General features: G+C 55.4%; 2 protein-coding genes across 13 annotated transcripts; both read right to left on the bottom strand.

Moving 5' to 3' along the window:
* Nucleotides 1-181: 181 nt before the first annotated feature.
* Pnkp (polynucleotide kinase 3'-phosphatase) lies at nucleotides 182-5,074 on the bottom strand. Of its 3 annotated transcripts, XM_027420727.2 has the most exons (16): nucleotides 4,700-5,066; nucleotides 4,163-4,209; nucleotides 3,602-3,901; nucleotides 2,836-2,915; nucleotides 2,700-2,757; nucleotides 2,444-2,551; nucleotides 2,220-2,291; nucleotides 1,625-1,673; nucleotides 1,480-1,547; nucleotides 1,288-1,380; nucleotides 1,112-1,208; nucleotides 965-1,026; nucleotides 762-871; nucleotides 586-673; nucleotides 452-513; nucleotides 182-338 (listed from the first exon to the last, which is right to left on the bottom strand). In XM_027420727.2, exons 1-16 carry the CDS (start codon nucleotides 4,848-4,850, stop codon nucleotides 215-217), a joined length of 1,569 nt encoding a protein of 522 aa, XP_027276528.1. In that variant the 5' UTR covers nucleotides 4,851-5,066; the 3' UTR covers nucleotides 182-214. The 3 variants fall into 3 exon arrangements, 2 of the variants coding, with proteins under 2 accessions (XP_027276528.1, XP_027276529.1); XR_003486382.2 differs by lacking the exon at nucleotides 182-338 and having other exon boundaries at nucleotides 459-513; nucleotides 762-881; nucleotides 4,700-5,074; XM_027420728.2 differs by lacking the exons at nucleotides 4,163-4,209; nucleotides 4,700-5,066 and having other exon boundaries at nucleotides 2,700-2,743; nucleotides 3,602-3,737.
* Nucleotides 5,075-6,944: 1,870 nt separating this feature from the next.
* Akt1s1 (AKT1 substrate 1) lies at nucleotides 6,945-13,466 on the bottom strand. Of its 10 annotated transcripts, XM_035446199.1 has the most exons (7): nucleotides 13,291-13,466; nucleotides 12,695-12,814; nucleotides 11,232-11,435; nucleotides 9,471-9,856; nucleotides 8,509-8,586; nucleotides 8,258-8,427; nucleotides 6,945-7,764 (listed from the first exon to the last, which is right to left on the bottom strand). In XM_035446199.1, the coding sequence occupies exons 2-7, from the start codon at nucleotides 12,745-12,747 to the stop codon at nucleotides 7,621-7,623; spliced, it is 1,035 nt and encodes a 344-aa protein (XP_035302090.1). In that variant the 5' UTR covers nucleotides 12,748-12,814; nucleotides 13,291-13,466; the 3' UTR covers nucleotides 6,945-7,620. The 10 variants fall into 10 exon arrangements, with proteins under 10 accessions (XP_035302090.1, XP_027276541.1, XP_027276547.1 ...); XM_027420740.2 differs by lacking the exon at nucleotides 11,232-11,435 and having other exon boundaries at nucleotides 7,621-7,764; XM_027420746.2 differs by lacking the exons at nucleotides 12,695-12,814; nucleotides 13,291-13,466 and adding an exon at nucleotides 12,443-12,636 and having other exon boundaries at nucleotides 7,621-7,764; nucleotides 11,333-11,435.
* Between the last annotated feature and the right edge of the window lie 59 nt (nucleotides 13,467-13,525).

Here is a 13,525-nt window from a genome sequence, read left to right as displayed (position 1 = left end):
TACCCACATGACAGCCTTTCTTTGATGAGTTTGAATTTAATCTACAGTACCTGGTCAAACTCAACTGGGTTCTGACACTTGTTGCTGACTCCCTAACCCCAAAATGGGCCTGGCTGCTCAAGTTCCCAGGCCCAAGTTCAGAATGCCATGCAGGTTTGTCTCTCACATTTCCAGCAAGGTGGTGAGCATAGTAGCATCAGTGTTTATTGTGGGCTCAGCCCTCTAAGAACTGGCAGTACAGCCGCTGCAGTGCAGGGTCTGGATGTGTCCGTAGTTGGAATGGTATCTGAAGGATCTCCTGGAAGCCCTCGGTCAGCATGGGTAGCTCAAACTGCTTCCTGTGAGGGGTGGGGTGGGGTGGGGTGTATGTGTGAGTTGGGGAGGGTAAGATTCCGCATCTCCCCCCCGCCCCCCTCCTCCTGCACCCTCCAGTCTCCCAGAGCCCCTGAACCTGTAGCTGAACATGACCATGTCTGACACTGGTGCATGCGAGGGGTCAGTCATCTCACGGAACTGCAGAAAGAGGCGCAGAGGTCAGGGCATGGGCCTTAGACAAGGGGCACGGTCTGGAGAGAAGAGGCTTACCCTGTTGTTGTGGCGAGCCTGCTCCAGCGTAGCACAGAAGTTGAAGCAGCGGCAGGGCACTCCCGCATCTCTGGCACACTGGATGTACCTATGGAGGAGGCAAGTGCTGCTGCTGTCACTGCTACCCAGCACTCAGTGCCCCCCCCCCCACCACCACCACCATGGGGTTCTATTACCTGGCCCGACTTGGAACATCTGGATTGGTGTTGTCAATCACAACTCGCTTCCCCTGCCTCAGTGCTGCCTGGCATGAGCTCACACAGCGCTGCCATGACCCCAATGTGTCCTATGGGACCCTAGGACAGGTCACAAGTTGTTCTGGGGACCCCCCTAGGCCCCCAGAACAGTGCTTAGGGAGGGTAGGTACAGCCCCACTCACCCTGTTAACATGGACATATCCAGCTGACACCAGGTGCTCCTGTACGAAGGTGGACTTGCCGGCTGTGGGAGCAATGTAGCCATCAGCTAGTGTCTAGGACTCAAATGATTGCCAAGGGCAGCCAGAGGTTGGGTTGTGGCATCTTACCCCCAGGGAATCCTACTGTGACCACCACCTCTGGGTTGGGGCTGAGGAGTACGCTGGACTCTGGGATGTAGAGGGGCCCAGCGCTGGAGATGGTCCTCTGATGGGAACAAAAGTGATGGCAGTATAAGCCTGGGGCGCCAAGCAAGGGCCTCCCCCTTTATCCCTCTGGGCCTCACCGGGTCAAAAGCTGGAAGCTCAAAGCCAGCTGCCGGCCACTTCAGGAAGAACTCCTCTGGAGTGGCAAAGGGCAGGCCGATGTTAAGGGCAAACTGGGGAAAGAGGTCAGAAGAGTTCAGAGGCACAGCAGGGGTGGGTGTGAGGGAGCTCGTGGGCGGGAATGATGGGGGCACGGTGATACCACAGCTTACCAGGCGGTCTGCGCAGGAGAAGTCTTTCTTTTTCCCTGGCGCCCAGTTGGCTGGGCGCCCTGCTGCATCTGTAAGGGGAGGTGACCCTGTGTACCACTAAGCTCAGACAAGGTTCCTGATACCCCCAGAAGCCTGTTCCTCTTACCTCCTACAAAGATACTGTCACCAATGGAAATGGGCATGCCCTCGTTGGCCTGCAAAGAGAGGCAGTGAGAAGCCCCTCCATATGGGACAGCAGAGGGGCTGGCTGGACCACCATACACAAGGGCTTTGCTGCTGCTGCTGCTGCTGCTGCTGTGTCACCTGCTCCCCAGTGGCCTCCAGAGGGCAAACATCCCAGAGCAACCCTGACTACCTGCTCTTCCCACTTGGGTTGTCAGGGTCTGCCTGGGTCTGTATGCTCTTACCCTTGGCCACTTCCTTCTCAGACAATTTCCCACATCCCCGATTCCTGCCAGGCTCTCCCCTCAGCTATGAGCATCTCTGCTCACCTAACACTGCTTCAGACCTGGACATGCTGAACCTGGTACCCTGCACCACTAGGCCTCTATTGTGTAGTTTTTCCCAATGTGTGCTGTGCAAGACCCCTGACATGCGACTTCTCAGCTACTCTGCTCTTCAGAGATTGGGAGTGCCGGTCTCGACAGCTGGCAAGGACCAGGAAGGGCAAAGGAACGAGGGCAGCAGGTCACCAGGAGCCAGGCTGGGAATGACCACATAGAAGGGAGGAGGATGCTCACCTGCTCCTGCAGATGGTCCCACATGCCACTCACTGGCTTTCGGTTTAGACCTGCATGAGTTGCCACCAGCACCTATTGAGGTGGCCAAGTTACACTGTCCTTGTGCTTAGGACTTCCAAGGTCATTTCTGTCAGCACAACCCCAGCCAAGGCCTCCATTCCACACCTTGGCATGTTCTCTTTGGGTCCCTGTCCCACACAGCCCCTCAGTGTCCCTGGCTGTACCTGAAATGGGACCCCCAGCTTCTCCAACACAGCCTCCACCTTGGCCTTGAACACCTCTGCCGGCAGCTTCCCTCGCCCAATGCCCATTTGGTTGGTGAAGATTACCAGCTGGGGATAGACAAGGACACACTGGCGCTCACCACACCACAGCTCAGCCTGAACTCTACACAAACATGCATGTGTTCATGCACACACATGCACATAGGCCCCGCACCTTGTAGTTCTTGGAGTCTAGAGAATACACACACACACATACCTTGTACCCCTCAGCATCCAGCTCTTGGAGCTTCTTTGGAATCCCTGGGTACAGAATCCTAAGGTCGGTGGGAAGCAGCAATGACTTATAACCTAGAGGACCTGAGCTCCCACCCTCTTGCCAGGCACCACCTCACCTCCAGTCACTAGGGCTAGTGGGGAAGACCTTTCCAGAACGAGTGGTGATGAGAGTCCCATCTAGGTCAAAGGCAGCCACCTGGTATCACCAAACACAGGGACAGCAGTACTGTGTTTGGTACTCCCCTGTGTCAACAGGGACTCTCCCCACAGTTGACACCGGCCCTTTGACACTCCTATTGCAGGGTGTGCATGAGTGAGGCAGGAGAGCAGTACCTCACTGCTCCTGTGTCCTCTGCTCCCCACTTTCCAGTCTTTAATGGAGACCTGTGTCCCACCCTCCCCTTTTCCCTGAGCATCTCTTGGAAGATTATCAGCTCAGAAAGAGCAACCGTCTTTGTTGGAAGAGCTGAAAAGAAGACTCAGTGGCTCAGAGCACACACATCAGGTGGCTCACAACTGCCTGTAACTTCAGCTCTAGGGAACCCAATGCTCTCTGGCCTCTGCAGGCATCTGTATACATGTGGTACACATAAAATCAAGCAGGCTCACATAAATAAATGAATAAAAATTTAAATTCAAAACTCTCTGTTGACTGAGTGCCCAACCAGGGACTAGACCCCAAACTTTCTGTGGCCTAATCATTTCAGAGTAACCCATAAACACATCCAAGAAAGGTCTGATCATCACTGATTACAGGGCCTGATCTGTATCCTGCACCTCAGTCTCTGTTCACAACAAACAGCTGAGACTCAGAGACTTTGATAAGACTAGCCCAGGGCTGCACAGCAAACTCTGTATTAAGCGGCAGGACTGTGGCCTCACCTTGCCCCGGGACTCTACCCCAGATGCTGTGAACACCAGTAACTTCTTTAAGCTCTCCCAGCCAGGGGATGATTTCCGTCTCCGCTTTTTCTGAGGCTCAGCATCCTCCCTGTCCACTGGATCCGAAGGAGGAGTGCCTGGTGGAGTATCTGGCTGGGATCCCGTTGTGCTAATCTCTTCCCAACGCAGGGTCAGGGGGTATAGGCCATTGACCAGATACAGGCTATCCCCCAAGCTTAGAGAGCCTGACAACCCTGGCTTCAATTCCTGGACCCCAACAGTTGATGGGTTAACACCCAGCTGCGAAGAAAGGAGGAACCAAGGTCGGCTCCAACTCCTCAGGGAACACTTGCTTCCCCACCAATTCCAATACCCCATCTCCCAGTCAGACCTTAATCTCCCACCTATTCATTGCATGCTACCAATCAGAACTTTGAAAGGTCACAAGGAGTCCAGTTTGGCACGGTGGAAAAGGGAATACCTACTAACCTTCTGAAGGGTTGCGGCCCACCCCGACCCCTTACCCCAAGTCCTTGCTACTCGTTGCTGAGACACTGGTACCTGTTTCACTGCCACTGTCCGGGTCTCAGGGTCTGCAATCAGCTCCACTGAGGGTAAGGGGATGGAGTCAGGGTTTACATCACATATGGGGCGTGGCCAGCTATAGACTTCGTCTTGCACTTCCGAAGGAAAAGGCACTTTCCTCCCTTCCCCAACACAGGGCCTCAAGTAGCCCAGGGTAGCCTAGAAGTCGCCACACACTGGTGGCTGACCTTAAACTTCTACCAGCCAAGTGCCTGGATGACAGGTGTGTGTCACCCCCGGCCCGAAACAGTTTATCTCTCGATAGGACCGGGACCTACGATTTTTTAAATCTGTAGGGTCGGCTTGCTCCATAAGACACACTGAGTAGACCTAGGTCTTGGGCATGGCCTGATAGATCCTGCCCAGAGGCGTCTCTTTGCTGCGAGCATCCTCCTCCACCCGGTGACAATCTCCCGGATCCGCTCTGTCCCTCCCCGAAAGCCCTGTCTAACTCCAGGTTAGGCACAGGTTTCCCTGCAGCTCTTGATGCCGTAGTTTCACTCCCGCGCCCACCTTGATTTCGGGAGCACTTCCGGTCCGTCACCTGGGTCAGGGGTCCCCGACCGAGAACCAGGGCTTGGCCGTCCGACGGCAGGAAGATAGGGGGCGGTCCCTCGGTGGGGCTCTGCAGCCACAGACGGCCCCGAGATCCCAGCTGTGACATCCCGGGATGTGGCGAAGGCGAACTCGCTGGGCAGCCAGCTACGGTCCGCTACCGGAAGTCCTGCCTTCCCACTAGAGCCGCTCCGGAAATCCGCCCCTTGCCCATGGGCGGGTTCAACGTTTCCCAGGCTACCACAGCAGTTCCATAAGTAGCTAGAGAGGATAGTTTAAGGTCGGGATTACTTCGGAATTCATTCCGAGACTCACCACTGTTGTGGGAAAGACTCGGAAGGTTTGGCTCCTCCCATAGCGCGCGCGCCGCTCCTGACCCGCTTGCGTGTTGCTAGGGGGCGTTTGGGTCCCTAGGCTGCAGTTACTTGGTTTTGTTCTGTTTTGGTGAGATAGGGTCTCAGGATGTAGCCGTGTTGTTAAAGTTACTTCCCGGGTGTAGTGGCGTACCTGTCTAATCCCCGCACTCAGGAGGCAGAGGAAGGCGGATCTCCGAGTTTGAGGCCAGCCTGGTCTCCATAACAAGCTCCAGGTCAGTCAGTACTACAATGGGATCCTGTCCCCACCTCCAAAAACAAAAGTGCTTTCCGGATGAAGACCTAAACAGTGTCACAATGTCTACCCTTCTACGTCTGAAGGGTAGACCGAAATATGATTCCATCAGAGATGATTCTGGGGAACCAGTGAATTTACTGGGCCTACAGGGTTTACTTACTTGTGTGTGGTGCTACCTGCAAAGGCCACACCTATCCCACGCTGCACAGATAGTCTTTTCCCCTACCTCTTCCTTGCCTATATTTTCTAGCCCCTGCCTAGGCCCCAGCTACATAGCTGCTTGTGAGGAACAGCAGGGAACGCGGGTGAAGTCCCATGACCTTCCTTGCCCCCTCCTTCTATGGGCGAAACCTGCTGTCAACAAGCCCAACTGGACTTATCTTCAGCACAGTCGAATTATTTGGCTTGGATGTTAGTCCACCACAACACCCTAGCTGGCCTCGAACTTGAGAGATCTGCCGGTCTCCTGAGTGCTGTTATTAAAGGCGTGGGACTCCACCGCCCAACAGTAACGCTTGCTTTTAATATCAGTATTTGGGAGGCAGAGGCAGGAGGATCTGAGTTCAGGGTCAGCTTGTTCTACAGTTGAGTTCCTGAACAGTCAGATACACAGAGAAACCATCTCTAGAAAAACAAAAAACAACCAAAATAAGCACGTGCCACCACAGCTGGCCATTGATTTTTTTTTTTTTTTTGGGGGGGATAAGGTGTTTCTCTGTGTAGCCCTGGTATCCTGGAACTTGCTTGGCAGACCAGGCTGACCTCAAAACACTTCCGCCTGCTTCTGCCTCCCAAGTGCTGGGATTAAAAGTGTGTGCTACTATGCCTGGCTTTGGTTTGTTCTTTGAGGCAGAATTGATGTTAACTCCTGTGACTACTAAACCCATCTCCCTGTTGCTTGAATGGCAGATGTGCGCCACGGGGCTGGCCTTCACTCCTCTGAGACAGCAAAGGAAACCAGCATTTGTCCCTAGCATTGGAAGCCTGTGGCCCCTTCACACTCTTCCTTTGTTCGATGATGCTGGGTTCTCTGCTGTAAAACGGAATGATCACTCCCACCTCGTGGGGCAAATACACTAAAGCTGAGCATGACGGGGTAGATGGGAAATACTGCCCAAAGATTAAGGATGCAGTACAGGCCACAAAGTGAAACTGTCTCAAAAGGAAAAATAAGAGGCTGGAGGGATAGCTCAGAGGTTAAGAGCACTGGCTGCTCTTCCAGAGGTCCTGAGTTCAATTCCCAGCAACCACATGGTGGCTCACAACCATCTGTAATGTAGTCTGGTGCCCTCTCTGGCCTGCAGGGATACATGCAGGCAGAACAGTGTATACATAATAAAAAAAAAAAAAAAAAGGAAAAATAAAAGGGAGGCGACCCATATGACTAGTTTGAAGGTGACAAACAGCCCACCCTCACCCCTGCCCTTCGAACAGTGGGAGATGGAGGTTCCCAGCCTGGCTTTCCACCCACTTCCACCATCATGCTTCTGAAAACCAGATTTTTCACCTGTCACAGAATGCTGTCTCAAACCCCGAACTTTTTATTTGCAGGAGAGCCTCAGAGTAACACTCACACAGTAAATACCACACACTCACTAGAGTTGAACTTTAATCTCAGAGCGCCCCTCCCGACTCCTGGCCCCCACCCTACTCTCCCGCACCCAGGGCCAGGGCCGGAGAGTGGGGCCCCCTCCCATGGGTGGGAGAGGGCCCTTTAAGGCACCTGTTTGGGTCGTGGGGGAGAGGGGGTCGGGGGCAGGAAGCTGGTACCGTCCTGGGTGCAGGACAGACTTTGATGGACAGGCAGTAGTTGGGTGGAACCTATGGGGGCGTCAGACGCAAAAAAGCAGGCCCCGACTATCCCCGTGGGGAACCGGATACAAGTGTCAGGCAAAAACAAAAACAAAACCCAGCCCTAGTAGTGTAACAAACTCAAGGCCTCTGACCAGTTCTGGGTTCCGGAGGGCTTGGCCACACCCCCAGGAGGCCAGGGCCAATGGGATGGGGAGTTCAAGAAGGGCGGCCTGCGACTCTCCGGACTTGGGCGGAGCCACCACCTGGTCCCGCCGCTGGGCTCCGCTCTTGGGCAGGAGCCCAGGATATGCGGGTAAAGCTTCTGTTGCTAGGCAAGAAACGGAGTTGGAGTTGACCCACTGAGCGTTTTAGAACTAGCCCTACTCCAAACCGGAGCGAGCCAATCCCGTAAAGAATTGTCTTGTTGCTGGGCAGAGCAAGGCTCGAAAACCCAATGGCCTTTCTCCGGCCGCTCAGTATTTCCGCTTCAGCTTCTGGAAATCGCTGGTGTTGAGCCGCGGCCGCGGCAGGTCTCCGAAGACCTGGGTGTCCTCGGCCTCCCGCAGCACCAATGCCCGCATGCTAGCGGCGATTCGGTCCAGGTCGGGCGAAGAGGGCTGCGAAGGGAGGAAACGCTCAGTGGCGCAGGGCAGCGGGCAGGGCAGGTGCCGCCTCCCAGCCTCCCAGAAACCCTCTTGCCCGGATTGTCCCACAGGCTATGGGCTTGAACCCCGCGGGGCGTCATACGGGGAGGGACCTGGTCCTGGGAGGCTGGAGGAAGTTATGTGTTCCCCTCAGTGTCTTGTTTTCCCCTCTGCCTCAGGGAGTTTTCTGTGAAGGAAGGATCAGGCCAGCACAGCCTGAGAGGGCCACACACACGGAATGGTGTTGGGAGAAAGGAATCTTGGGAGCTAATCTGACCCTGAGCCTGTTTGCCTATCTGACCCCCCCCCCCAAAAAAAAAAAACTATTTTGGACAGACAAGGGGCCTTCTTCCTAAAGCACAGTGGGGTCTTGGGATTGAGAAGAGAGCCACATTAGCCAAGGCAGGGGGCTCCCTGCAGCAGGCCACTCTGGCCCATCCCACCTGTCTCGCCCCCCCCCCCTCACCGGGCCGTTTTCCTCATCTGACGATCGCGCTTCTGTCCTCTTCTCCTTGAAGGCCCACACTGGCACTGACACTGGTAGAGACTTAGCGTACTGCTGGGTGGGCAGGGCTGAGGCTGGCGGCTTGGGGCACGCTGGGGGACCGGCGGGGGTCTCCTCACTCAAGCTGCCGTCTGTGATACAGGGAGGCTTCAGCTTCTGTCCCTCTACCCCTGGCCTGGCCTCCTAAGGCTTGGACAACCCAGGATCCTCACCATCTGTGCTCTCCGGGTCTGACTCGCAGAAGGGGGGCAGGTCCTGCAGAGTGGCATCCTCATCCATCATGAAGAGTCCTGTGGGTGGGACAGGCCTCAACATTCTTCATTTGCTGTCTGGTTACTCAGGCCCCTTCCATATCAGGAGCCCACTACTATCTTCAACATGGAACTTTTTTTCTTTTTTCTTTTTTTTTTTGGTTTTTCGAGACAGGGTTTCTCTGTGTAGCTTTGGAGCCTATCCTGGCACTCGCTCTGGAGACCAGGCTGGCCTCGAACTCACAGAGATCCACCTGCCTCTGCCTCCCGAGTGCTGGGATTAAAGGCGTGCGCCACCAACGCCCGGCCTGAAACCTCTTTTAAGATCTGCTTGGGACAATGTAACCCAAAGTAGTTTTTAAAAAAAGAAAAAAAAAAAAAAAGGTGGTCTGGTAGGGAGAAATGAAAGACTCTTTGGCCATACCACTGGCTCCAGAGCCCATACTCTTCATGACATACTGGCTTTCTCAGGAAGGATGAGGTGACCAGCAGTAAGCATTGATAGCAAATAAGTAATTCCTATACCCTCAAAGCCCTGCGGTTACAATACAGTCTCTAAATCCAGCTGCCCAATGTGGATTCCATGGGGCATGGGAGATGCCTGAGCCCAACATCACGTAAAGAAAGGGTGCCTGGAACCTCCTGGCTTCCTCTGCTGTCGCAGTACCCCCCCCCCCTGCAAACTTCTCCACCCTTCACGAATGGGCCAGCAGCCGCTACGCTTTCTTTCCAGAGACACCTGCATCTCTCAGAGAACCATGCTCTAGTTCCTTGGCCAGACCAGAAGCCCTCAAGGAAGCCGTTTGTTCAACATATCGTGTTATGTGCTGTTGGACCTTGTGTGTGGCTGCTAGGGAGTACTGTCATAAGGATGCATTAGGACAACCAGCAACCCCATCCCAGCACCAACCCCACCAGCTCACCTCCATTATCACTACCGCCCAGCCGCTCCCCAGAGGTCTCTGTCTCAGTGGGCTCGTCCTCATCTTCCTCATCATCATCCTTGGCCAGGGCTGGTTGATGTGGAGGGCTAGAAGCAGGGCTGGGCGGCTGTGGTGCTGGTGGGGGGCCAGGCCGGGTGGCAGTAGCAGCCCTGTGTGCCTGTGCGATGTCGTGGAGGCAGCGGCGGGCGGCCTCTGCCAGGGCCCCGCGGCCATGGGCGGCATAGGCACAGGGCCCTGGGCGAGGTGGCGGCGGTGGCGCTGCAGTCAGCAACACCAGCTCTGTGCCAGTACGGGCCCGGAAGCGCTCGGCGGCCCCCACGACCGCATCCCACAGTTCCTCCGGCCGCCCAGACGCCATCCGCGCCCTGTGGGCCAGAGCAGGACAGAGGGGCTGAGGCGGCGCTGCTGCTACTGTCGCTACCAACCATGAGGGTTGACTGCCCCAATGTAACTCCCCTCCCACAGCATGCATGCGCCCCAGCTGAGCTCCACCCCTTTCCCAAGTAGGCTTCCTCTGGGACCTATATTAGCCACCATCAAGTCCAGCCCTAGGTTTCATCTTGGCCCCATCCTGTTCCAAACAGGAGCCAAAGTCTTGAGTCTTCATCTTTGTTGGTCATGGGCACTGTAGCCAAGCTAGTTTATGGTTATTTCAGTTTGGGTTCTTCCTATTTTTTCAGACAGGGTCTGAAATTGGTGGTTGGCCACAAATTCACTACGTGGACAAAGGTGACTTTGAAGTCCTGATTCTCATGTATCCAATGCCTGAGTGCTGGGGTTACACATGCACACCACACACCTGGTTTATGTGGTGCTGAGAACTAAACCCAGAACTTCATGAGTGCTGGCAAGCACCAACTAAGCTGCATCAAAGCCTGTGTACTTTTTAAGACAGGGCTGGCAGGTAGCCTTAGCAATCCTCCCTCCTCTGCTACCCAAGTAGCTGGAATTAAAGGTGTGAAGTACCACACAGCCAGCCTGATCAAAGTCTTTGAAGACTCACATGAATATCATGTGCACCTTTTTCCATGGCATGTAGGATGTTAATACACATTTGAGCCAGGCATGGTGGCATACACCTGAAATCCCAACACTCAGAGGCTGAGGCAAGACTGTCATGGCTTTGAGGTCAGCCTCAGACACAGACTGGTCTCAATGAAAACCACAGGTGACTTTGATGGTTTCTGTAGCACAACACGCAGGCCACTGCCAGGCCACCATCTTTCACTTGGTCCAGCAGGCCTCTTTCAGTGCAGTGGAACCCTGCCCTCTAGAGTTTTTAGGATCAGATGTATCCCACACTCAGCTCATTGGCCTTCAGGTCATTTGATGAGGGAGATGCTCCCTCCCCAGCTCCCCATTAGGCTTTCAGGGTCACATTCTCTCTCTCTCTCTCTCTCTCTCTCTCTCTCTCTCTCTCTCTCTCTCTTGTTTTTCGAGACAGGGTTTCTCTGTATTGTTTTGAAGGCTGTCCTGGGAACTTGCTCCATAGACCAGGCTGGCTTCAAACTCACAGAGATCCATTAGCCTCTGCCTCCTGAGTGCTGGGATTAAAGGTGTGCACCACCATCACCCAGCTAGGGTCACTCTCTTAGGACACGGCTTAGCTCTGGGCTAAATGTGGGCAAAGGAGGATTGGAGCTGCTCTGTGCTCAGAATCACACCATTGGCTTTTACAGTTCCTCAGCCCCTGCTGTTTAGAGCTCTGTAGAGCTTGTAGAGTTGTGACAGCTTTCTCACCGCACAGGGAACTCTTGAAGGGCAAGGATCCGGGTCCTCACCATGCCTGACTCAAAACTGTAGTATGACCATGGACCACTGTGTCTCTCTTCCCCACTAACCCAGAGCGTGTAGACAGCTGAGGACCCTCCTTGAGAGGTAGTGTGCACCTCACCACTGGAGGGATTCAAGGTCACCAGGATCACAGCAAAGAGAATCTGAAATCTGAAGGCAGTTTGTAAGTGCTTCTGTCACTCATGCTCAAAAAAACCCCAGCCTGCTCAGACTCCACACGGACTCACTGAGGTGAGAGCTGACCACATGCTGGACCAGAAGGTGATCACCACTCCTAACCACCCTCTCACTTCCTACAACAAGCAGCAGCAGTGGCCACTCCACTTCCAAACTCAGGAAGACCAGATCTTGACTGTTCCACCGGCCCAAAAGGCCACTGACAGGGGCAGTCTGTGTCGGGAGCCCTCTACCAATCCTGAGCTCCAATCCTTCCTGCTTCTAGACTCCCCATGCCACCTTTCAATTGAGAAAGAGAAAGCTGCAGACACCTGCCACAAGGGCTGAGCTGCAGTGCTTACACGGTATGCTTAAACTCCAAGTCCTACCCACAGCTTTGGGAGGCACACAGTGACTCCCACACACATCTCACACCTTTCCTAGTTGATGGAGACTGGAAACATAAGGGTCAGGGCAAGATAGGTGGCTGGTCCAAGATGACACACCCTGGACGCTATTAGCCTGGGTTCTCACTTCTCTGAGAATAAAGAGAGCAAAGGGTGATAGGACCCAGTTCCTCCGCACAGTTCTCGGGGCTAGCCACAGCAGCAGTGTGAAAACCGGGTGAGTGGCTTTTGAAGGCGGCTCAAAGGAGGGCGACTTACTCGGACCTCCTAGGCCTCCTATGAGGTGAGACTCGGGGACAGACCAGCAAGGGGGAGCTGTCCAGCAGGGAGGTGCAGGCCTCCCAGGACAGGTGTGACGGGAGATGGGGAAGGAAACGGCTGGAGCACGGGACGCAGAGCGGGGCTGCCCAGGAGGATCCTACCACCGCAGACTTGGGCCCGGGGGCCTAACCACGCCCGCGGCCAAGTCAGGCCCCTTCTCTAGGAAAACAGGAAACCCCGCCCCCGGTGAGGATAGGACCGGAAGTCCCGCCCAGGGGCACCCCTCACCCACCAGCGACCCCCCCCAAACACAGCCGCATGGACGTGATTCACCGTCAACGTGAGGGTCCCAGCCCGTTTGCACCACCGAAGTCAAGCTTGTTTAGCAATCGTCGCGAGTCAGACACGAGGGGTTGAGCGTTAGCCATTTCAGCATTCAGCCAAGGGTCGCAAGGTGATCGTTGCCCCCTGACCTACGCAGGCCATGCCCTTCCCACGGCCGCCCTCCCGCTCGCCCGCCGCCCCTCAACCCGAGGAAAGCCAGATCCTCCCCAAACCCCAGCTCACAACGCCGCCTCCACTCACGTGCCCGTAGCCAGCATGGCCGGCCCGGCGCCGTCGCCGCCCTCAAAAGGCATGGCGGCTTCTCGCGTCACTTCCGTGCGGTTGCCCCTCCTCCATGGTGTACACTCCGCCTCCCTTATCCTGAATGCCCCAAATCAAAATAGCAACCAGAAGCTTCACCCGCAAGCGGTGAGCAATGACAAGAGTGGAGTGCCCATGGAAAGCATGGAAAAAGACTTCCGCTAAGCCATTTCCATCTGCCCGCCACAAGCAGGGCTGCTCGCCCATGCTCACACGCGAAGGCAAGCGTCCTGACAGAGAAGTGGAGGAAACCGGCTCCCGCCCGCCGAGGCAGTCAGCATGGCTTCATAGGCCTATAAAGCCTATGGCCCGCCCTCCCTCCCTCCCTCCGTCTAGTCCCCGCTCTTAGCACAAAGCTGGCAAAGATTCAGTATGGTAGCACTTGTTGCTTCGGTTTGCCCAGCTTAAAAATGGTGGCTCGGCCCTCTCTCCACGGTGACTCAGAAATCAAGGGGAACATCGCATCCAGGGCCTGACGCCTTCACCCCTCATCCCGAGCCCTCCCCAGCTCGGGTACTAACTACAGCTGCTCTCACCTTTTCCTGTGTTCCGCTATTCCAACCCCTCGGCGTCCCGCCCCGCAAACAGATGGTAGTGCCCCGCATTAACATGGCTGCCCCCGCGCCGCCGAGGCCCCGGATCGCCCTCGAGGAACATGGCACAGCACTGGCTTCCGTGCCAGTAAGAAATATGGAGAGAGCCCAGGAGGCGTTCCCGGCGATCACGAGTTGTTGGAGGGAGCCCACGGGTCCTCCTCCTTGTTTACTTCGT

The sequence above is a fragment of the Cricetulus griseus genome, chromosome 6 (genome assembly GCF_003668045.3).
Source record: "Cricetulus griseus strain 17A/GY chromosome 6, alternate assembly CriGri-PICRH-1.0, whole genome shotgun sequence".
Lineage (NCBI taxonomy): Eukaryota > Metazoa > Chordata > Mammalia > Rodentia > Cricetidae > Cricetulus > Cricetulus griseus.
This window is presented reverse-complemented; position numbering and strand designations above follow the sequence as displayed.

Coding starts and splice junctions, on each gene's coding strand:
- Akt1s1 (XM_035446199.1), bottom strand. CDS start 12,747: ATGCCTTTTGAGGGCGGCGACGGCGCCGGGCCGGCCATGCTGGCTACG. Junction 9,857..11,231: donor CTTCAAGAGTTCCCTGTGCG/GTGAGAAAGCTG, acceptor TCTGGCCCACAG/GGCGCGGATGGCGTCTGGGC. Junction 7,765..8,257: donor CAGATGAGGAAAACGGCCCG/GTGAGGGGGGGG, acceptor CTCCCTTCGCAG/CCCTCTTCGCCCGACCTGGA.
- Pnkp (XM_027420727.2), bottom strand. CDS start 4,850: ATGTCACAGCTGGGATCTCGGGGCCGTCTGTGGCTGCAGAGCCCCACC. Junction 2,758..2,835: donor ACTAGCCCTAGTGACTGGAG/GTGAGGTGGTGC, acceptor CACCGACCTTAG/GATTCTGTACCCAGGGATTC. Junction 1,027..1,111: donor CACAGTAGGATTCCCTGGGG/GTAAGATGCCAC, acceptor TTGCTCCCACAG/CCGGCAAGTCCACCTTCGTA.